This window comes from Etheostoma cragini, chromosome 7, assembly GCF_013103735.1.
Source record: "Etheostoma cragini isolate CJK2018 chromosome 7, CSU_Ecrag_1.0, whole genome shotgun sequence".
Taxonomy (NCBI): Eukaryota; Metazoa; Chordata; class Actinopteri; order Perciformes; family Percidae; genus Etheostoma; species Etheostoma cragini.
In genome coordinates this window covers 21,826,624-21,848,060 of record NC_048413.1, presented here as the reverse complement: position 1 = coordinate 21,848,060, position 21,437 = coordinate 21,826,624, and the positions used below count along the sequence as shown (strand labels likewise).

At 40.8% G+C, this 21,437-nt stretch overlaps 3 protein-coding genes across 7 annotated transcripts in view; 2 read left to right on the top strand and 1 right to left on the bottom strand.

Moving 5' to 3' along the window:
- Positions 1–204: 204 nt before the first annotated feature.
- On the bottom strand, positions 205–8,844 carry mmp23ba (matrix metallopeptidase 23ba). The gene is made up of 8 exons (XM_034876586.1): positions 8,463–8,844; positions 5,054–5,190; positions 4,112–4,251; positions 3,509–3,676; positions 3,234–3,398; positions 2,262–2,372; positions 1,184–1,310; positions 205–619 (listed from the first exon to the last, which is right to left on the bottom strand). Exons 1-8 carry the CDS (start codon positions 8,595–8,597, stop codon positions 445–447), a joined length of 1,158 nt encoding a protein of 385 aa, XP_034732477.1. The 5' UTR covers positions 8,598–8,844; the 3' UTR covers positions 205–444.
- A 1,837-nt stretch (positions 8,845–10,681) lies between these two features.
- ubiad1 (UbiA prenyltransferase domain containing 1) lies at positions 10,682–14,930 on the top strand. 2 transcript variants are annotated; one of them, XM_034876589.1, is made up of 3 exons: positions 10,682–10,923; positions 11,991–12,604; positions 14,075–14,930. In XM_034876589.1, the coding sequence occupies exons 2-3, from the start codon at positions 12,043–12,045 to the stop codon at positions 14,560–14,562; spliced, it is 1,050 nt and encodes a 349-aa protein (XP_034732480.1). In that variant the 5' UTR covers positions 10,682–10,923; positions 11,991–12,042; the 3' UTR covers positions 14,563–14,930. The 2 variants fall into 2 exon arrangements, with proteins under 2 accessions (XP_034732480.1, XP_034732481.1); XM_034876590.1 differs by lacking the exon at positions 10,682–10,923 and adding an exon at positions 11,052–11,353.
- A 1,981-nt stretch (positions 14,931–16,911) lies between these two features.
- mib2 (mindbomb E3 ubiquitin protein ligase 2) overlaps positions 16,912–21,437 on the top strand; it is a 39,122-nt gene continuing 34,596 nt past the window's right edge. The window contains exons 1-2 of one of the 4 annotated variants that reach the window (XM_034876547.1): positions 16,928–17,080; positions 19,897–19,947. Coding sequence is in view for 1 of the 4 variants with exons in the window: in XM_034876545.1 (XP_034732436.1) it covers positions 18,225–18,255 (31 nt within the window). In the remaining 3 variants the exon portion in view is untranslated. Of the gene's footprint in view, positions 17,081–18,209; positions 18,256–19,896; positions 19,948–20,586; positions 21,272–21,437 lie in introns of those variants that run through there. The other 3 variants (XM_034876548.1, XM_034876545.1, XM_034876549.1) reach the window with 3 other exon arrangements.

The window sequence follows — 21,437 nt, the reverse complement described above, 5'->3', positions numbered from 1 at the left end:
AGCTGATATCTTTTGAATCAAACTACAGTGATATCTAATTAGTTCCCATTTTGCTGGGAGCATCCCAAGAACCCCTGGGTGGCATTGGACCACCACTGCCTTAGCAAGAGCATTGAAGAAATCCAGAGTAGAAAGTATTGTCCCACACATCTGACGGAGGCTGCAAGAATATTTCATCACCAAATATAATGGAAACCACGTCTGTCATGAACATCTTTTTACAGATGGTGTTTTCACTGGAGCACTACTTGTCATGGGACATTTATTATTTGCACCTATTAAAACGCATTTACACAATTACAATCAACAATAGACCGTTGTTTGCAGAAGATACAGGAAAGACAGTTCAAAAGAAGAAAAAAAACAGAAATATGTGCCCATGGTGAATGAGGTGTCCTTTGTGAGCGTATGTGTAAATGCGTCCTGTTCATTGTGCAGAAGCCTTCAGAAGCGCACACGCACTCTCCATGAGTAGTTTGTGAGAACTTTGTCTTTTTTCTTCACAATGCAGGTGTATGTGCCTTCGTTGATGGCATTGGCCACTATAGTAATGTGGTCGTCTTTTAGGGAGATGTAGTTGGGGTGAGAGAACTCCAGCAGCTCGCCGTCCTTGTACCAGCTGAAACCGGAGTCAGACGTTAGACGGCTCTCAGTGAGATCATCAGGGGTGGACAAAGTATTCAGAACCTGTACTTGCTAATACCACATTTAAAAAAAATAAAATAAGCTGTTTCAAGTACAAGTCCTGCATTGAAAATATAACTCAAGTAAATCTATTAAAAGTATTAAAATCACAATGCAGAAAAGTCCTCAAATTTAGACACTGGATACAATCAAATAGTGTTTGTATGAATATTGTTGGGTAGCCTACTTTAATTTATAATACCTATATGAGTGTTTTGTGGGCAAACATCTTAATTTGTAAAATAACTAGAGTCGTCAGATGTAAAAAGTAAAAAGTAGAATATTTCCCTCTGAAATGTAGTGGAGTAGAAGAAGAAAGTGTCATGAAAAAAAAAAACATAAGTAAAGTACAAGAACCTCAAATTTGTACATTGTACATTACTGTACATTTGTACAGTAGCTGAGTAACTGTGCTTTGTTGCATTGCACCACTGGAAATCATGCTGTCGAATCTATGCAGGTTGGGTGGACTGATAACAGATTAGAGAGAGATACTCACTATACTTTGCCTTTCTTCGATGCTATTTTCTTCCCACAACGAAAAGTGAGCTTCTTGCCCTCAACGACCAGCTTGTGCTTGGTCCTCGGGGGGGTCGTGGTGGGAGCCACAGTGGGAAAAGGAAATTCTGGAGAGGTGTGGAGAGAAAACACTTAAGCTGATGCTCCAAAATAAGACAGACCAAAGTAAAGAGCCTTAATGATCTTAAAAATGATCCTGACCAATCATCTGAGAGCAAGATGAGGAAAAAAAAACTCGTTGTCTGGAGATGTTCCAACTTTCCATGAAACTCTGATTATCGTCAAACTTTTTGATACAAAACTTATCACGTCAGACACTTAATATGCTTTTCACAACCCCTGACCTGCCGGAGCTGCGGATGTCTTATCAATGTAATTTCTCCCATCTGCTTTCTGACAAACACAACCGGCCGCCTTGTGATCAACCCGAGAGCCTGCTTAAAAAACAGTCACTCTCGTTAAAGCCGCAAAAATCCAAAGTGACCTTGTGTGTCTCTAACCCTCAAGCCGCAGTCTGAAATTCCAGCGGTTTGGAATCACTTAGGAATTTTCCACAACCGTACAACGTCTCCCAATCAACAATGAGGAACAGATTACTGCGAGCCAGGAATCATATCCTCTTGCCTCTCTCCACACTGTCCCTTGTTGCTGACAAAAATCTCTGAAAGCCCCAATCCAAGGGCTGCGATGGTTAAGTGGAGCCATTTCCTGTTGTGCAACAGGAGACCTGAGCAGCTGTGCATGCCACAGTAAACCTAAATTGGTGCTCATGTGTTATCAATATTTGGTGGGGAGACAGCAATTATTGGGTGCCTGCTCTGTGTGTTCTGGGCAAAACACACATATGGTCCCTTGGGATGCTGGTACTCTCCAGAACTACACACAGACTCCCTTCGAATCAGATTCTTTAAAACCCCTATGGCTGCTCTGCATGGCTGGACCCTGTTGGCTCCCATTGCTCCATTGGCAAACGGTTCACAGCAACTTCTTGCGCTGCTCAATTGAGAGAAAACCTTTTTTTCCCCCTGGACTGCTGCTGCTTTGCTGCTGTGTCTTACCGTAACAGAAATCACAGCTGGAGGGGCAGTGCTTCTGCATCAGTTTACGTTTGCTTCCGCAATAGCCTTTCCGAGCCCAGGCCGGACAGATAAATAACCGGTCCAAACATCCTAGAGGAGAGGGGGAGAAGGAGGAGGATCAGACAAGTCAGCAGCAAAAGAATTTGGATCTCCGATCTACTTTTTCGTCCAATGAAAATGACTCAATAGTTTGTACAACATTCATTAATGCCACAGTCAGTGTCCTCAAAGACAAATGCTGTAGTCTACATTCTGGTTGATTGTGGCCAAAAATAAATTAAAGGTTTTCGTACAGCTGGTTCTTCACCAATGTATCAAGACATAATTCTTCTAATGCTGGGACCAGATTACACAACATGTTTGCCTTTGGAGATGGTCACTGTGTCAAGATGAAGCCATCACTTAAATTATTGAATTCTTGCCCTGACTTGGCCGAGAGACAATCAGAGCTTGTCGTGTTCCATGTGCAGGTGATCGGGAAGATGGTGCCAGGGACTATAACTTCCCTTCTCCACTTGACAGCACCAACAACATAATTTCTCTTCCACTTTGGCATGTAAAGCATTTAATGCCAACATCGTGGAACTCGCAGAGTTGCCAAACTGCTGTGAGGTTTGTTGTATGCTGCGCCAGTTGTCTTCCACTACGCTTTTGAATCCTGACAGGGTGAGCCTTCACACCTATTTTGTAGTCTGATCCCAGCAGGAGAACTGGATTTGCTGTTTAGGTCTCGAGGATGTTTTCCATTTTATTCAAGAGGCTTCCGTGGTTCACCTGGGATGAACTGCAAAAGGACTTCAAAACCAAATTAGTCAATTTGACTTACTACTAGACATCCTGTGTCTTGGATCACTGACAATATTGTCAGATGTATTAACAATTGTCAAAGCCCTAAAGGAGCGCTTTCCCATGAATGTTCTATTAGAAAAGTAAGAAGGATTCTGAACATACCGTAGAGACGGTGCAAACCCCACACCTCATCCTGTGTGATCAGCTTGCGCCCTGTCAGAGTTGCATTCAGGTGCATTATAGCTTTCGGGTCCAAGGAGTGCATAAGTCCCAGGACGTGGCCAATTTCATGGGTTGCCACATGGACAAGATCCGTCAGCCAAACCCCTGCAACAAAGGTACGGTTGATTATTTGCACCCCAGCTCAGCATCTGCTGCCTTCAGCACCCTATTGGTTAAATATTAGGAGTTTCAACAAACATAATAAAGACACATGCCTTTCTTCCAGCTAAAGCGCATGTTTCCTAGAATCCAGTATTCATGGTCGTCGAAGTGGATCTCGCCAGTTGGCGGGAAGAAAGCATGAGCCAATTCTCCTGTGATGCCGTCAAAACAATGGTGCAAGTAGGACTGCAAACAGTCTGTGTGGTTGATGGGGTAGAAACCTGCCAAGACAGAGTGAGAGAGACATACCTCAGAGCCGAGGAGGGAAACCCTCACTCCATTATTTCACTCTGTGTAGACAACAGCAGGTGGGGGGGGGGTGAATTACAAAAGACAGAGCTCTTTCTTCAGCCTTCACCCCACAGGATTTCAACCATTCCTCTCACTGTCACTGAGAATATATGCAGGAGCCTGGAGTTTACACCCACAGGGACAGATGAAGCACAGTTTAGACTGCTTCACCGTAGGCTGACACATGTATGGAAGTTGTTAAGCATTTCTTTTTTTTTCATTTAGAATTACCATATAAGCTTGGTAATACAGTCGAGGTAGTTTGATTTAATACGTTTGGAGGCGAAGACACTTCTGCGAGTCTAGAGCTCAGGAGCCAAGGAACATCTGTTGGGGATTGATGCAGCCACATGCAGAGTACCTACCGATCTTAATGGCTGCTTCTTGGTCAGCTGGCACCTCTCTGAAGCTGAAAGGTGAGACGTCGCTCCACATGCCAAAAGCCTTGGCGATGCCTCGGCGCGTATCACTGGCATTTATCAAGTTTGTAGGGTAGGAGAGCAACCTGCTCAGAAACAAAAGCATTATGTGGTTATTACCGGCCTCTTCACACATTCTTCCACAGCAGAGGAATCTGCCAAAACACAATGGCTACTGTTCAGACAGAATTCCCACAAGCACTGCAAACAGCTCCATTACTTGATATTCTCTTATATCTTGGCTAAGGTTAGAATTATATGGATACTTTTAGTACAAATCAGGAATTGATCAGTCGGTAATTTGGATGACATGAAGATATTGTTTTAATTAACTCAGACCAAAATTTGGTTATTATTTTGGTCCACTGCCCACTAAAGTTTGTTCCCCAAAACCCCGTAATCACACCTCCTTGGTTAAATCCAATCTTCTTATAAATAACTTAATAGGATCATATTTGCACAGATCCAGATAGAAGTGTCATTGGATTGTCTCCAAACAGTTAGTGCAACACAATCCAATTATTTGTAACCAATTAATTGCAGTGTGGGTGCAAGAGTGCCCCCTACACTGCTTTATTTTCCCCTCTGACAAAAGGCAAGCAGAGACTTCTGTAACTGTTGGCCCCATAACATTAATTGGACTTTTTGATTGACATGAGCTGAAAAGATATTGACAAGCTCTTCAAATTGGGGTGAAAAAAATTTCCATTATGGTGCTGCAAACACACACCACCACTCGCCTATTTCAATTGAAAAAATATCTGTTTTCCTGCCAAAACCAACACCAGTCTACCTCACCATGGTGTTTTTCAGCTAGTTTTTTCCTTCCATTTTCTACAACTGTACTTTGCTGTTGTGTTGACTAGAGCAAGAATCGCAAATGAATACTTGTATGTTAGCTTGAACTTGTCCCATTTGAGCTGCTCCGGGGTGAGGGTGTAGCGCTTGTTCCTGGAGAGGTGGAGCACTTGTGAGCGGGCCTCTTTGCGGATCCCGATGAGCAACACAGTGGTGTAAGCTTCTTCCTTGGACAAAGAAAAACCTTTAATTAATCACATCACACTCAAATGAAGGAACATCTGAAGCTGTTCAGATGTTCAGCATTCCAAAAAAAAAATCAATAAGATCCATTGTTTTTGTCAGTTGAATGTTTATTACAAGCCACAGAAAGGGTTTGACTTTTGAAGCTGCAGACATTGAACTCCATCTGTAATCTTGATGGTTACAACTGCACTCTTTTGCTCAGTGACTTGCATCTGAATGTTACTTATTAGATTTTCATGCTAGGGCATTCCATCTCATGGAAACGGGAAGTGGTCAGCAGTAAAAGTGCTTTCCAAACATAAAGTATGAGCCTTTTCACAGATCGGTTGTGTCTTATGTCCCTTTGGGGATGGGTAACATCGACTCCAAGTCATCACACCTGGATTCTACGATATTTGTATTGCTTTGAAAGGTCGGCTATGGGTGTTTTGAGTTTGTGCTTTCATAAATATTCTTTGAGCGAAGTTAAGTTGTGGTTTGCCTTGGCTGCGATATTCCATAATAGTAATCGCACCAGTTGATAAAATCTATAACTTTTTATGGAGGCGGGTTTAAGTAATAAACCCCCATTCTGACTAAAGGAGCCCATTCTGTGCTCGACAGCAGGAAGGCTTCTTGTCCTGACAGATACATTAAGAAGGATTGAAGAAAATGTGCATGAAAACTGAAAAACTTCTGAAGCTACACTACCGTCCATTAACCTTGAATCTTGATTCTTTACAAAGGCCAATTTACATGTTTTAACCTTATATGAGCTTGGAGACTGACAAGTGTAAAAACTGGAAATCAAGTGTAAGATGTGAAGAGAGCGTGCCATCAACATACAGGTTGCAGTGAGAAGTGCAAAGACCTTAATATACTTCAAACTAAGTTGTTGTCCGATTGTTTAGTTAAAAAATGTCCTTTCGGAATCTGAAGTTCTTTCAGAGAAGACAATCCAACAAACACTCCCTTTACACGGCATTTGGCCAGGTGTCTGGAGGTGTGAAAGTAGGCTGTCACAAGCTTTTGTTTTTCACACAACTACTGCCATCACTTTTCAAGACTCTGAATTCCTTTGTGGAGAGTCTGACAGAAAGTGTGTGCTGTTATTCCCATTTTTACAATTCATTGTCTCACTTGTCTCTATGACAGAGGGCTTTTTGCCGCCTCAAGTGTGTCCATTCAGACAGCTGTAAATTCTTTTGCCTGTAAACCTGGTCAGACTAATATACTAGTATGAAAATCATTGGCATTTAATGCAGTGGTTCCTGTCCTCTGGGCTATAGCCTAAAAAAATGCTACTCAATTTTCTGGCTTGTTTGTATTTAAATCTTTTTTATTATTTCATGAATTTGATCATTTCACTTCTTACGAACATAAAAAATAATTCAAATTTGTCACTCTTTCACAACCTATGCAACATGTGCACCAGCGCGTGTTTTCTTACTGGGAAAAAGTACTGAAGATGGAGAGCAAACATCAAAGACACTCCCTTCACTTGGTATTCTACACCCTATCCTCTGGTTCCTGTTCCTGCTTCACCCAGTCAAGACAAATATATGCAGTACTTCCTTCATTTCCTTCCAAAATAGTGAAACAGGGGCAGGCAGTCTGGCAGACTGTCCCAGACTGCTGTTAAACTGAATGGCCTTTCTTGCTCTGATGTTAAATATAATGTTTCTGTATTTTATTATACGTACTGTTCATTTTATTTAACAGTTGCTTTCGTGATATTAGCTAACACACAGAGTTTGTGATTTATGAGGGGTTTAATGTAGTAAAGCCAGTGCAGTTCTTTCAGTGTCGTGTCTTCTTATATTCACTCCAAATGTAATCTCACACTTTTGGCACCAATGGAGATGAACCATAAACCACAAGGGCCGAACAAACGCACTAGACTAAACCTTGAAGTCAGTGGTGGAGCGCTGACTCTGAGGGCAACACATCTGAGGACGAATCCCAGAAGATCCTGGGGCTAGTCTGGAAGAGTTTAACCTCAGTGCCAGAGAGACGGTTAAATTATGATTTATATCCTTGTTTAACTAAGGCTATTTTCTTGTTATCCTTCAACAAAGTGAAATATTCTGAGTAGATTGCAAGTGTATCATTGAGTGTCAACATGTTAGAAAACATTGTTCCTATAGCCTATTAACAAAGTATACTTTGTGTTTTTATACACATTTTGATACATCTATAGATTATGAATCATGCAAATGAGTGCATTATTTTCAGTCTACAGAAAAGAAAACAATGCTCATTGACAGCATTTTGACCTAAATTTATTCACTAACTGATCAATTTAGGCTCCAATGTGTCTTTTACTTATGTTGTAATTCATTCTGTTAGCCAAGAAGCTTATCTAAGGCAGTTATGTAATTCTCCACAGCAGTGTTCTTGATTGACACATATTGAGTGTGTGGCGAAGGAAATGACATAAAGCTATCCCTCCAGCTCTGTATCCCAGTGGGTGGGTGGCAGACTGGAGGAGCACATTTACCCAATTCCCTGCACATGTCATCCATTCCATTGGCTAATCTAATTATGCAGTTTATCAAACTTCAGCACCTGATGTCTTATGAAATGGCTTGTGACTTTTTGCATTTTTTGAACCGGAGAAATTATTGAAATTGCATGGACAGTTTTCTTATGCAGAACTTCAGCATGATACTAGTGAAGGAAAATTGTGTGAAGGATGCTTAGGCTACTTTGAAAAACCGTTGACTGTTAATTATAGTTCTGACCTTGTCCTGAGACCTGTCGTTCTGAGGACCATACTTCACTAAAGAATGTTAGCTTTTAATTGTATTTTACTCACTGTCAAATATACCACACTTGTACAACACATGATAAGGTAGGTTAATTCTTTATGTACTTTTGGTAAATTCGGGGTATAAAGGATCCACCATGTACTACTTTATTTCAATGTAATATAAACTTCTACATTCGGGTTCACATGTGAATAGGATTTGTAGCCTATAATTTACTTTAAAAACATAGATAGTGTTTGACACAAGTCCAATTGCTGTATATGCCGAACAGAAAACTGGCTTTTAATAGCCTAATTAAAAACTATTTCAAGCCTTAGCATTCCTAGCAGGATATGTAGCTTCACAGAGTCACATATTTTTGAATGGAGTTTGGTGTTGTGTTTTTTTTAAACAATAAAGGAAACAACTTACTTAACTCAATTCACATTGTCAAACCAGACAAGACATTGGAGTTTACAGTTGCAGTCACATTTGTTACATATTATGAAGTGGTCCCAGCATACCTCTAACCTCCAGGAGGGAAAAGCTGTGGTTTGCTGTATCCCTGCGAACAGAAGACTGAGCAGCGCGGCAGCCAGCAGAGGAGCGAAGCCCCGGTCGCCCCAGCGTAAACTTCTGGGAGTCTGACAGCTCACCATGGCTGCGATATCACACCTCCAGGAAAAAAATAATATTCAAATAATCCCTCAGCGAACACTGCACAGGTTTACCATAGATGCCCGTAAACCCTACTTCTTGGCCATTGCCCGTTCGGGCAGTGTGCTACTGCGTGGGTAGCTGCTGGTGCAGTGTGCGGCAGCGCAGTTAAACCTGCGGACCGTACGGACCGGGTAGTGACAGCAGTGCAGACTGCATCAGCTCTGCAGCTCTCTTCCGCACAGAACGCCCGCCAGAAATCTGGGCTCATATTACTGTAGATGGGGCAGGGGGTCAGTGTCGAGACGATCTTATGAAAACCAAATTGCTGACAACCGCTCTGTTCATCAAACCAGATGTTGCAACCACTGGAGCTCCGTTAAAGCAGGATCAGTTGGCCTATTTTGAACATGACTTTCTAAAGTTAATTTAATGCTGCAGGGCTGGGGAATCCGTTGTTTGGTCTTCTCCCTATCCCAGTGTGGCATGCTCAGACAGTTTCAAGGCAGGGTAGAAAACAAAACAGGGTATCACCCTGACATGGCAAAGTGTGTTTAGGTTGTAGTGGCCTACTGCCAGATTGAAGGGACTCTGGGGTGCATGTAGCCTACTTTTGCACACAAGACACCTGACCCCTTGTGCAAGGCAGTGTCTGCTAGCCTACATGGCGCGTTCTGGCCCATGCCATAAAGTGTGGGATACATGGTCCGCAACTGCTGAATGTGGAACATAGCCTATAGATTAGGTGAAAATGTGCTATAGACAATGTGGTTTTGAGCAACACATTGAATACTATTAGCTAAACTGAATAACATGTGGTAATTCTGGGTGGTCAGAGTAAAGTTCAGTTTAGGAACTCCTACGGATGTTTCATGAGTTTAATTTCATTAAAATGCCCCCCACTAACAGAATATCTAAAAAAAAAAAATTAAAAAAAATCTTATCCGTTAATTCAGTTTTCTTGCACCACCTTCATACCAAAACAATAGGCATATGGGGCCCTGTTTTAACGATCCAAGCGGACGGCGTGAAGCACATGGCGCAGGTGCGTTTAGGGCGTGTTTGTATCTTGGTATGTTGCTATTATGATGGCGGATTGGCACGTTCATATTTTATATTTAATCTTTTGCATGTTTGTGTGCTGCTGCGCTTCCCTGTGTGTGTGTGTGTGTGTGTGTGTGTGTGTGTTTTGTGTGTGTGTGTGTAACAAGCACAGTGTGCGCGTGCTGTGCACGAACCTAGGCATTTTTCACTAAGGCGCTGTTAACATTCAATGAAATGTTCTAAAAACCCTGTGTACATTAGATTTGAGGGACAACCTTCTTGGGTTTCTAGTGAACACACATGGTTAAAAATAATCTACTTCTGTTTTATTTTACATAAAATGTTTTTCTGCAAGGAAATGTACTTGTGATCCAGTACCAATCTGGACAGTGAAGCTAAGTGGCTTCTACTACTCTAAATAGATTCAGTCTCTGGTAGCAACAGGGCTGTGTAATGGTTCGGCTTAGTTATATGAATGTGGGTCTGACTTGTTCTGTCATACAGTTACAATTTTCTTTTCATAAAATGGTTCCATAGATACACTTTAGCCTATACTTACCTCTCTCGAAATTTCCTCTCCTGTGATTTTGTCTTGCTTTGTTTTTTTCTTAGACACTTAGATTAGATTGCATCATCATTTGTTACTGTCTTCACAGAGAGCTTGGGTGGGTGGAAACAATGCCATGGCCTACTTTTGAAGATATTAACTATGATCTATGTCTACCAAAACCTTTTTTCATTCTCGAATTTCATGGAAATATTCTCACCTTGTATTTCACCAAAGCACATTCCACATAAGTTATTGTGGCAATAAAACCTTTTCTGATTTGTGATGATAAGAATATATTAATAATTTAAAAACAGCTTCTGTGAAAAAAATTGTTGTTCTTTAAAATCTGCAGAGAGCCAATTGTACGTAATCAAGGTTTCGATGTAAACGTCTCGATATAAACTGAACATTCTTATTAGCTCATTATTTTTCGTGTTGTGGTTGTGCCCACAGACAGTGTCGGTACACGATCCGTGTCAAATTGCCTGTAGGAACAAAGAACTAGGCGGAACCAATGTATGACAAGAGGTTTCTTCGACCTCTGTGCAAAGTTGCACTTTGGGCGGAGGAAATGGCGCCTGTCAGATGCCGAACGGTTAGTTGCCAACCACTACTTTCGAAGTTGACACGTTAGATATATAATTGTCTCTCACTGTACCAGACTCAACGGGCACAGAAGTATGTTTTTAAGTGGAGAGAAAACAAGTTTGTATCGTATGTTGAAGACATAACAGGTAAATTCTGCTGTCAGACATTTGTCCCTGCACAGAGACGTTAGGTCGGTGGCTAACCAGTTAGCTTTAATCCCATAATCTCAGCAGTTAGCTAGCCTGAGTTTTTAGCCTGAGGATATGGTCCCGTTATCTAGGTGCAAATATGTTGGTTTCTCCCAATGGTAGTGTCTCCAGGATTTGAGTGTTGGTGGTATTTACCGAAATGCCACGTGTCATTGGCAAGCTAAACAATTAGCCATTGATTTACAGCCTCGAAAACAACCACTTTACTTTCAAGTCAAGCACCGTTACTGTAACGTTATGTCATAGTCAGTTTATTACATTGCTAGCATCTATAACAGACTATTCCCTCTCTGGCCAGTGGGCCTGCTAGGATCTGATCTGTTGCAGCAGTAATGTTTGCAATGTAATACATATTCATACTTGAAAAGTAAGTGTACTCTGTGAAATAATTTGAACAACTCTGTCTGCAAGTCCCAGAAAAATCTTAAATTGTCTGATTATGTAAACAAATAATTATCAAGTACCTTTTAGAAAAATATGTAATTCAGTGATCTGGGTATTTCTGAAAGGAAGGCAACATTTGTGGTATGGCATTTGTTTTCAATATTTAATATTAGTGCTAGGCATCTGTGGAAATATTTAATGATGCTTCTATGATACCAGTTAATTTTTTTCTGTATTAATGCCAAAGCAATACTTTCATTGCTAGTTATTGTGGGCAATAAACAAGTAACGTTAGTCATGTTTTTATTTTAAAAACTATGCTACTTCTTGTATTGCATATATGTTCACTAATACTAACTTAAATAGACCCCTACATGTCCTGTTTTAGATGGAAATATGTCTTTTAAGAACAAGTTAACACACAAGTAACTAATGCCAACCTACGACGTTGGACAATTTCTATATACAATGCTACTGCACATTTCTTTGGCCCTCAAAGTATTGCAATCTGTTACTCAACCCTAGTGTTATATACAAGAACTGGTGAAATATCTATCAAGGCTTTTGCTTGTAAAGCAACGTGAACTGTCTTGTAATTTTGTTTGTTTTTACTGCTACAGGAACACCAGACATTTGGGAACATTTCTGGTACTGTTGACCCTTTGCAGAGGAATGGCCAAAGAGCAGAAACAAAGCATGGCACAAACTTTTGTATTGGCTGGATCAAATGGTCACACTACTCAACAATGGCAGACTGGTCTGAGTAACTTGGTCAATCATCCTCCAGGCACTAACCACATGTCGAGGATGGCCCGTGTTGCTTCGCATGTGAGGCAGAAGTGTGCGGCCTATGTGCTAGCACTGAGACCGTGGAGCTTCAGTGCCTCACTAACACCAGTGGCCCTCGGCGGCGCGTTGGCGTACAAACTGGACGGCTCTGTGGACTTGGTCATTCTGATGGTGTGTGCGGTGACTGTCCTTGTAGTCCATGGGGCAGGCAACCTTGTAAACACCTACTATGACTTCTCCAAAGGGATTGACCACAAGAAGAGTGACGATAGGACTCTTGTGGATGAAATCTTGGCACCGCAGGATGTTGTTATGTTTGGAGCATTGTTATATTCCTTGGGGTGCTTGTGTGCCACTCTGCTCTTTTTTCTGTCTACACTTAGACTGGAGCACCTAGCCCTTATTTACTTCGGGGGACTGTCCAGCTCTTTTTTATACACTGGAGGTGAGTGAAATATTAACTTGGATTGCTGCCTCACTTCATCATCTGCCACCCCACTCAAAACTCACACACACACACACACATTTTAAATTCTGTGGAATTATGAGGACTATGGTAAACTGCTCCTCAGATCTCTGTAGGATAGATCCAGACAGCTAGCTAGACTATCTGTCCAATCTGAGTTTTCTCTTGCACGACTAAAACAACTTTTAAACATACATGTTCCATGTACTTAGCGCTGCCTATGACGATTGTGATTGGTTTAAAGAAATGGCAATAAACCAGAGCATGTTCTTTTCATCCCATCGCAGAATCCAGTGTGGACTAGCCAGACCCTCTTCAACACTGTGGAGGAGGGTCTTGCAAAGTGAGACTAGTGTTTGTATAATAGGAACTTGCGTATGATACCAGGAAAGGGGTTACTCTGTTTTTACTAAATTTGCATGTTGTTTTTGTTTTACAAAACATACTAATCTTACCTACTTAGCTACTCAAATAGTTAAGGTTTATGCGTCAAGACTAGAGCCCGACCAATGACGAAGGATTTTTAAGGCCAATACCGATTAAAAAGTCTTTGATTATTTAAATTCGATATTCCGATGTATATTTACATTTTAAAAAATCCGGAAACGCGTTAGAAAACATAAACAGATTTTCCTAACATTAGTTATTTGTAGTTATTTATGAGTTCTCACTAACATAATATGATAATTTGTTTCATTGTCAAAATAGAACAGAGGACCATCAAAATATATTAATAGTTCTGGTAAATTAAATGTATAAAAATGCAAACTTCAGATATGAAACTTAAAGTTCTTTGTACCTTTTATGTCCTTGTGACCTCAGCTTTCATTTTCTCACAGGCAGAGCAGGAGACCCAGGACTCGGTTTACACCAGTCGCCATTTCTCGCCACTGGGGGAACGCATAATAATGTTTAAAAAACCTCATAAAGTGAAATTCTGATGCCATGGGACCTTTTTAAAGGTCTGTTTTATTTGTTGTGGTTAATGCTACTCATCTGGTGAAAACAGTGGCTTTTTCTGGCTCTGGAGAAGAGTTATCTCAGCTTGGGCTTTTAGACTACATGCATAACAGAGACACTGCGTTACAACCTGGGTTTGTACAGCATTTGAGTAAACGCACTTAGTTACATTCCACCACTAATTATGTGACGTGAAGGATGTAGTGTTTTTTAAGCATGACCCATACAAAGGACTACTACAAGTAAGAAGACTGAAGAAGACAATGTTCATAGTAATTTAAACCGCTTTTATGAATATTAGCCTATTGAGTTTGCCTGTGAGGCTCACTATAACACTTCAATTTACTGATTTGCACCAATGGGACAAGAGAGTATGAATCAAACCATGAACTGATGCTATACCTCTGTATTTTCAGAAATTGATGGCACTTTGAGGCCAACCACTGATCAAAAGGTTAAATGTGGCTTCTATTTACTTTTTTCCCTCAGGCATCGGCCTCAAGTACGTGGCCCTGGGAGACGTGGTAATCCTCATCACCTTTGGTCCATTGGCGGTCATGTTTTCCCACGCGGTGCAGGTTGGCTATCTGTCAGTGCTGCCGCTGGTGTACGCCATCCCGCTGGCCCTAAACACAGAAGCCATCCTCCACAGCAACAACACTAGAGACATGGACTCTGACAAGCAGGCGGGCATCGTCACTCTGGCCATCCTCATAGGCCCCACGCTGTCCTACGTTCTGTACAACCTCCTGCTTTTTGTCCCCTACGTGCTCTTCTGCATCCTCGCAACCCGTTACACCATCAGCATGGCGCTGCCTCTGCTCACGCTGCCCATGGCCTTTCCCCTGGAGAAGCAGTTCCGCAGCCAATGCTACGCCAAGATCCCCCAGAAGACGGCCAAGCTCAACCTTCTCATGGGACTTTTCTACGTGTTTGGGATAATTCTGGCACCTCCTGGCAGCTTGCCGTCACTGTGATTAATTAGCGTTAATATTTCAATTGTTGTTGTTTTAATACAGACTAGTTTATTTACCTATTTGTATTTGTACAAAGCTATCTGAGGGCTTTCACTGGCTTTAATTTATTGTCATATTTATATGTTGAACAGATATTTAGTTTAGGTCCTCCTCTGTGATAAGGTTTAATCAGAGGTATAATTTCAGTATTAAGCCTGCTGTAATGTGTTGGTGAAAGTAACAAGTGTTGGTGTCATTTTGTATAGGCAGGCAACATTTTCACCATGTAAGGACAAACGACACCTACAGTTGCCATATCTATTTTTCTCCAAGATGCAAAATAACATGATACCTAAAAACTTCAATAAACCATTATTCTCAAAATTGTACTGACATTTTTATTCTTTGGAGACCCAAATGTTTTATGTGTTTTGGATCTGAATTCACTTTTCTTGCAGACTAAACAAATCAGATAAAAATATAACATGCAAAGTGAGAAATTTGATGTTAAATGTTAGATAAATGGCAAGTGAATTAACAGTGTTTGAATAACTTGATTTACACGTTAGAACATTGAAAAACCATTGAGGCTTCATTTGACATGAAACCTACTGTAGTACATACAGTAATAAAGCAGCACTGTATGTGTGTACAAATGTGGCGGTTAATGGCTGTCAGATGGGTTTTTTAATTGCAAAATGGAAAACAATTATAAATTTTGTTGGACCAAAAATAAAAGCCCTAGGTGTGATTGACCACACATATTTTACGTCGACTAAATTTCCCTTAGGTTGCTAAAGATACAAAGTTAGGGCAACATGTCACATTATTGTTTTTAATCAAAATGTACTCTATTGTTTCATTCAAACAAATCATACAAACCGAACTCAGTAATTGAATAGAGTCAATATCAATTAAATTGCCCATAATGCAGGATTATATTACTTTTTTTTCACAGTCTGCATTCGAAAGTGGACATTTACATAAAACTCTGAATATGTGTAGCATGGTATTTGTCAGCAGGGGGCGGTATTGGACAACCTTTAAGCCAACATGCACTGAAACCTTCTCAGGCTCTGTTCTTCCTGTGCAGTCAGAACTGGTAGGTCTAATTATATCTACATGATGTGTCTTCAAATGATTATATACAAATTTAAAATTTTGATTGGGCTACATACCCTAACTGTAGCACAACTTTTCCTTAGATCTTTTTCATTTGTTCTTAAACTGCTAACTTACTCTCCTGTAACATACAGTATATTATCATTTATGTCATCCTGTGTTATCTCTTAGAAACTCCCTTAAACATTTTCTGAAGAACGTTATGTGGAAACAAAAGAGTAGAAAGCACAGAATGCCTATCATTATCAGACATTACAGCAAGTATTTTGATGTAACATTTGTATTACTTTCCATGCAATCTGTGCGTCATGTAGTATTCATTGTCCTTTATTCATTCACTGCTTTTGGAAAAAGCATTTTCCCATTAGTTACAGTGTTTAAGTACATTTAGACTTAAATACTTTAATATAGTATTTCAATGAGAAGCTCACCCCAAGCTTAATTTTAATAATTACTTGCTTCTCGCTGTATCTGTGTGGGTTGTCTGTGAGTGCACAAGTTTACAGCCACAGCCCTGAATTGGAAATTATAAATTGTCACTCCCATGTTGTAAATATTATTTAAATTCTAATAAACACGTTTACATCAGCCATTGTCTGTGTTTCAGAATATAAATATAATATTAATATGATCACACTGTGAAATTAAATGGGAGATTTGGCTGATATGAAGTACAGCCATCAAGATGTTTTACCCTGTGACTCCTTGCATGCATTAATGTTACACTTGAAGTTAATTTAACATGATGAGAAATGAGAGAGAGGCCACATATCAGGTCTGAGGCATGAGCCAACTAAAGGTCAGACTGTTGAAGTGATGATTTGGGAAATTGTGACAATGTGATTTCTTTGTGCTGTTTTAATATACACACTTTCCCTAAAAGGCAACTTTTCTGAACAAATTACAGTTTTTTTTATTTCAATTTATGTCAAATGATTTGTGTAAATTGTTATTTTGCACAGTTGCACATTGCAAAGTTAAAACGTGTACTTTACTATATTCTAATAAAGTTATATTATTCCTATTAAGTACAGTCTGTTAAGCAATGGTTTTGGGGTAGTAATGTGCAGTGGTTACTGCTGAGCATTTTTGACGAAAATTCTATTAAGTTTCAAAATTTTAAAAAAAATGCAGCAAAGTATAAGCACGTCTACATGAGAGGCGTTTACTTTTGGCGGCTGGTTACTTGATATTAAATGTAGTTGAATTCAGGATGTGTCATGTTTATAACGAGGATCACATGAAGGCAACATTGGTAGTGACGCAATGCATGGGCGTGTTGTCATGGCTGTGTGCTGCAAAACCTTCTAATATAGTATATACTTATTTGTCCAAAAAAAAAAAACGCCATGTCAGCGTTGGTGGCGGACAGCGACATGGGACTATATTTTACCTCAGAGTAAACATTCTTGACCCGGTAAGTAGCTTACCCCATGAAAGAAGTTGTTTTTATACCAATAAAGGATGGACCGACATAAGTTAGCTAGCTAGCGTCAACGTTAGTACGCATAATGTTATTGTTAATCCCACCGTCCTTGAGTTCAATTTACAACATAGCCAAATTATTGTTACCCCGAGTGTCGTTATATGTTAGCGTATTGCTTGCTATTGATACATTGCATGTAAGCCACTCATCGGCGCTTTACGTCTGCGAAGATGCCAGATTATTTTCCTGTCAAATATCTTCCTAATATCAGGTGAGGGGACAGGGTACAGCTTGACCTGATTCTTAGCGCTAACAATAGCTGTTCATTTTAGGAACTGACACTTGAGAGAACGTTAACGTTGTCAGAAGACATGTTGGTGGTTGTATGTTCGCCAGTTGCTGATGAGTTTCGTCTAACAATTCGTCAAAAGTCTGTCCTATTTGTATCGTACAAATGCTCTTCATATAAACGAAAGTAGTTAACGTTGGGGTGGACAATTCTGAACGACGTTTGGTGGCACTATAGACTGAATAAAATAAGGTGTGACGCTTTTTCCACATTAGACAACGGGCAGTATCAGGGCTTTCTGCCTTTCACTTTTCTAACAAGTAGGCTAAGCGTACTCCGGCTAGCTGACTAGTGGGTGGGCCAAGTTGTCAGTCTGTACTTTATATTGTGTTGTATGGTAGGACCAGTTGTCACCTGAAGCAAGTGTCCGGAGCACACTTGACTTAAGCCTATTTAATTAATGATATGAGCACTGTTTGAGAAAAAAAAATGCCTGTAGTTGTTTCTTGAGTCTACAACGTGCTGAACTGACATGTTAGGACTATGACATCATTAGGACCTGGAACTAGACCTGGCCTAACGCTTTACACCTGTCATCTTTCTGGTCATTTGGTAGTGATGCAGCAGAGCCCAGCAGCAGCTGCCACACACTGGAGCTGCAACTGGACATAGTCAGGATTGCTTTCAGCCACACCTACTTGGGAGCCTTTCTTTGTCTTGTTGTCCCTTCTCGGCTCCACAAATCTAAATCACAATATTCAAGCTTGAAATGCTTGCTGGCTTATAACACGGAAATGACTAGTTTAGACTGAACAGAGGGGACCAGTTGATTGCCGTTGAAAAGGAATGGGGAAAATATTGTTTGGAAATGATCAAGGTAAGAGTTTAAACATTTAGGAATACCTTTAAGAAAGGTGTCCCCACTATGTTCATCTCTCTATTGGTAATTTAAAGGCACATTGTGCTAAACTAGCTTTTAGTATTACAGGACCTAGTTTTTGTCTGTTTGTATTTTAGTGCTTGGCCTCTGATTAGACCTCTCATAAATTCTTGGAACGCGTTTGTCTCTGCACATGTTACTTTTTAGCAGTTTAAGACTGAATGAGAAATAACCTTGATATTATGACTCCAGACTCAGTGTTTATGTCATATATTTTTTAAAGAATTAATGGAAACCATAACTATCGATGCAAGTTAAGCTTTTATTCATCCCCAGAGGGGGAAATTTGGGTGTTGCAGCAGCACAGGGACAAAAAAATAAGTACAGAAGCTAGCTTGTGCATTATATAGCCACTAGCTATATTTTGTTTGACTGAGGAATGCTAACTACTGTTTCCACATCATCTTTCAAACACACTGTGTATTTATTAAGAACATTATCTGGCTAAAATTCTGAGGGGGAAAAAGGCATTCCTCTGGCGCCAGACGGGCATGATATCCCAATGTGGAGCTTGACAGTAGCTGTCACCACAATAGAATGACAGTTTTCACAGCAACCAGTATGCTTTGCTGCAGGCCAACACCAGTATGTTTTGACTGAGGTTGCAGAAAGCAGAATTAATGCCAAATAGCCTCCGGCTTTAAAATGTGACCATTCTGTGGTAATTAACTTTCCAGTGGAGTGCAATCACTCTTTGGGAGGAACAGCCTCTTTCAAGATCCTCAATCTAAAGTTGCGAACCAGTGATATTGATTCAATTATACAATATGTAATCATTAAACCTCCCCCCACCAGCCATTATATATCTACTCAATGACACTAATGGGCCAGTATTTTGTTGTTTAATTAAAGCATTTTTGTCATATTAAGCCTGCCTACTACCAGTGCAGTCAGACTTCATACTGTTGGCCAGTGAGCTGTTGCACTGTGCTTTGTCTGTCGTTGTTGTTATGGAGCAATATGATATGTTAGCAGCATGAAAAGATACATATGTGCTGATGGTTTTTGATTTTACTTTCCAGAAAAGGCTTCATCTCACAATATATATCTATATCACAATATAAAATCAAATTCATCCTGGTTTTATCTGTATTGCCTGCCCCATGATTTGTCTAATGGCCAGTTGACACAAGTTGAAAGAGGAGACTGCAACTTGTTTACTTGTTTCCCCCCCAGGATCTTCCCAGCTGGACTAAGGATTCAGACCAACAGCCCTCTGGCCACAAGCCAGTCCTGTAATAGTTAAAAAGATGAAAGATTGAGTTGCAATGTGTGCTTCCCAGAGTCGTCTGGTTTGAAAGGGTGGCATGCCGTATGGCGATAGTCAAGTTTAATTTCACAAGGCAGAGTTGATATGGGTTTTAGTCTGAGCAGTAAGGATGGCTTACTCAAGTACACCAGGCCAAAATGCACAGTATTTCATTTGGATTATGCAGAGTCCTACACATGTTTCGGTTCCCTCTACTCTTTTGTAATTTACTTAAGGTTTTAAACAATGTTTGGTACCAGCCAGAAGGTTTGGTTGATCAGACACACCTCTCAGCTTTATTCCAGGGTCTAAACTGTGTGTTTTCCCAGGCTGTAACCATGTTTCAGCAGTCTTCCTGGTCTGATGACTGCCATGTTCATGTGCCTGTGTCTCATTGTCTATTTAAAGAGGAGCTAAATAAGTGAATGCTCCCTTTTTAAATGAGGCAGACCAACAAGTCTATTACAGATAACTGCAGCTTTGTTGAAAAGAGGGGAGTGTGGTGTAATAAACTTTATTATAAGCCAGTGTCTTGACCGCCTTCTAAGCCCCCAGTTATTCATTGGCTACTCATGTCCTGGCAATACCAGCTGTACATTCATGTGTGTGCCAACAATAACAGAATGCCGTTTTGGCTGGTTCTTGGAACCATATTGTTGAGGTCTCCCACAGCTGTGGACATGTTCAGTAAAGAGTATTGTTCACACACAGACACACACACACACACACACACACACACACACACACACACACACACACACACACACACACACACACACACACACACACACACACACACACAGTAAATGACTATTATGGCAGGTGCCCATTCATCAAAATCTCTTCCAGCCCACCCCTTTTCTTTTCCCTGAGCCCCCCCCCTCACACACACCCAAAAAATAACAACACCCAGACCCTCCCCCTCAAACATATTGCCCCTCCCCCTCCCCTCTGTCCTCTGCTTGTATGCTCATTGGCAGTAGAACAGATGCTTTGAAAGAGAGGGCTGCACATCTTTATGTAGAGCCTGATGCGCATGTGGTTTGTAAATATTGATTAGTAAACACAGTGTGTTGGCTTCACATGCGTTACTGATGCTCACGACCTTGGTGATGAGATATATCATCAGAGGCATCCTAAGCGGAGCAAAGCCAATTGGCCTGTTTTTATGGGAGAGCAAGAGAACGACAACCTGAATGCAGTGCTCATCGGGCAGCCGCTCTCCCTGGCTATCCTCTTCCCTCTCCTCTCCTCTCCTCCTCCTCCTCCTCCGCGGTGGTAATCCTTGCTGACACAACGCACAAAGGACTAAATGCTGGCTGCATCTTCCAGCAGCAGGGCTCACCTCTTCCTCCTCCAGCTCTGACCCATTACAGCCAGGCTGTTTGCCTGGACAGCAGGACGCTGTTTCCGTAAGACTGCTTGCATCTGTATATCACATCTCTGGAATACCGGCCTGGCTGCTAACCTCCTTCACCCCCTGTATCCCCTCCTCCTTCTTGGCCGGTTTATTCACGGTGGGCATTGAAACAGGGCTTTAGCCCTGAGGAGGCGTTTTTTTTTTTTTTTTATCTCGCTGGAAGATGTTTTTTTTTTTCTCCACCATCTGATGTATTTATGTAGCAGGAGGTAGGAGCTGCTTCCTCTCCTTCCCTATTTTTTCGGTCTTTCTATTCACCCTACTGCACATCACTATACCAACAGGTAAACCAGCTAAACAGGACAGGCTTTATTTATCAAATGATGCAGTTTCAGTCTTGACTGTTTGGGTAACGCTAGCACGTCTGTTTTTTAAGACATTAAAATCCATGTGATGATGCTGTATTTTCTCAGTTTGAATCTTTTTTAAATAAATAAGATTGGTATTTCA

Coding starts and splice junctions, on each gene's coding strand:
- mmp23ba (XM_034876586.1), bottom strand. CDS start 8,597: ATGGTGAGCTGTCAGACTCCCAGAAGTTTACGCTGGGGCGACCGGGGC. Junction 3,399..3,508: donor GCGCTTTAGCTGGAAGAAAG/GCATGTGTCTTT, acceptor CCTTTGTTGCAG/GGGTTTGGCTGACGGATCTT. Junction 1,311..2,261: donor CAGCTGTGATTTCTGTTACG/GTAAGACACAGC, acceptor ACACCTCTCCAG/AATTTCCTTTTCCCACTGTG.
- ubiad1 (XM_034876589.1), top strand. CDS start 12,043: ATGGCCAAAGAGCAGAAACAAAGCATGGCACAAACTTTTGTATTGGCT. Junction 12,605..14,074: donor CTCTTTTTTATACACTGGAG/GTGAGTGAAATA, acceptor TTTTTCCCTCAG/GCATCGGCCTCAAGTACGTG.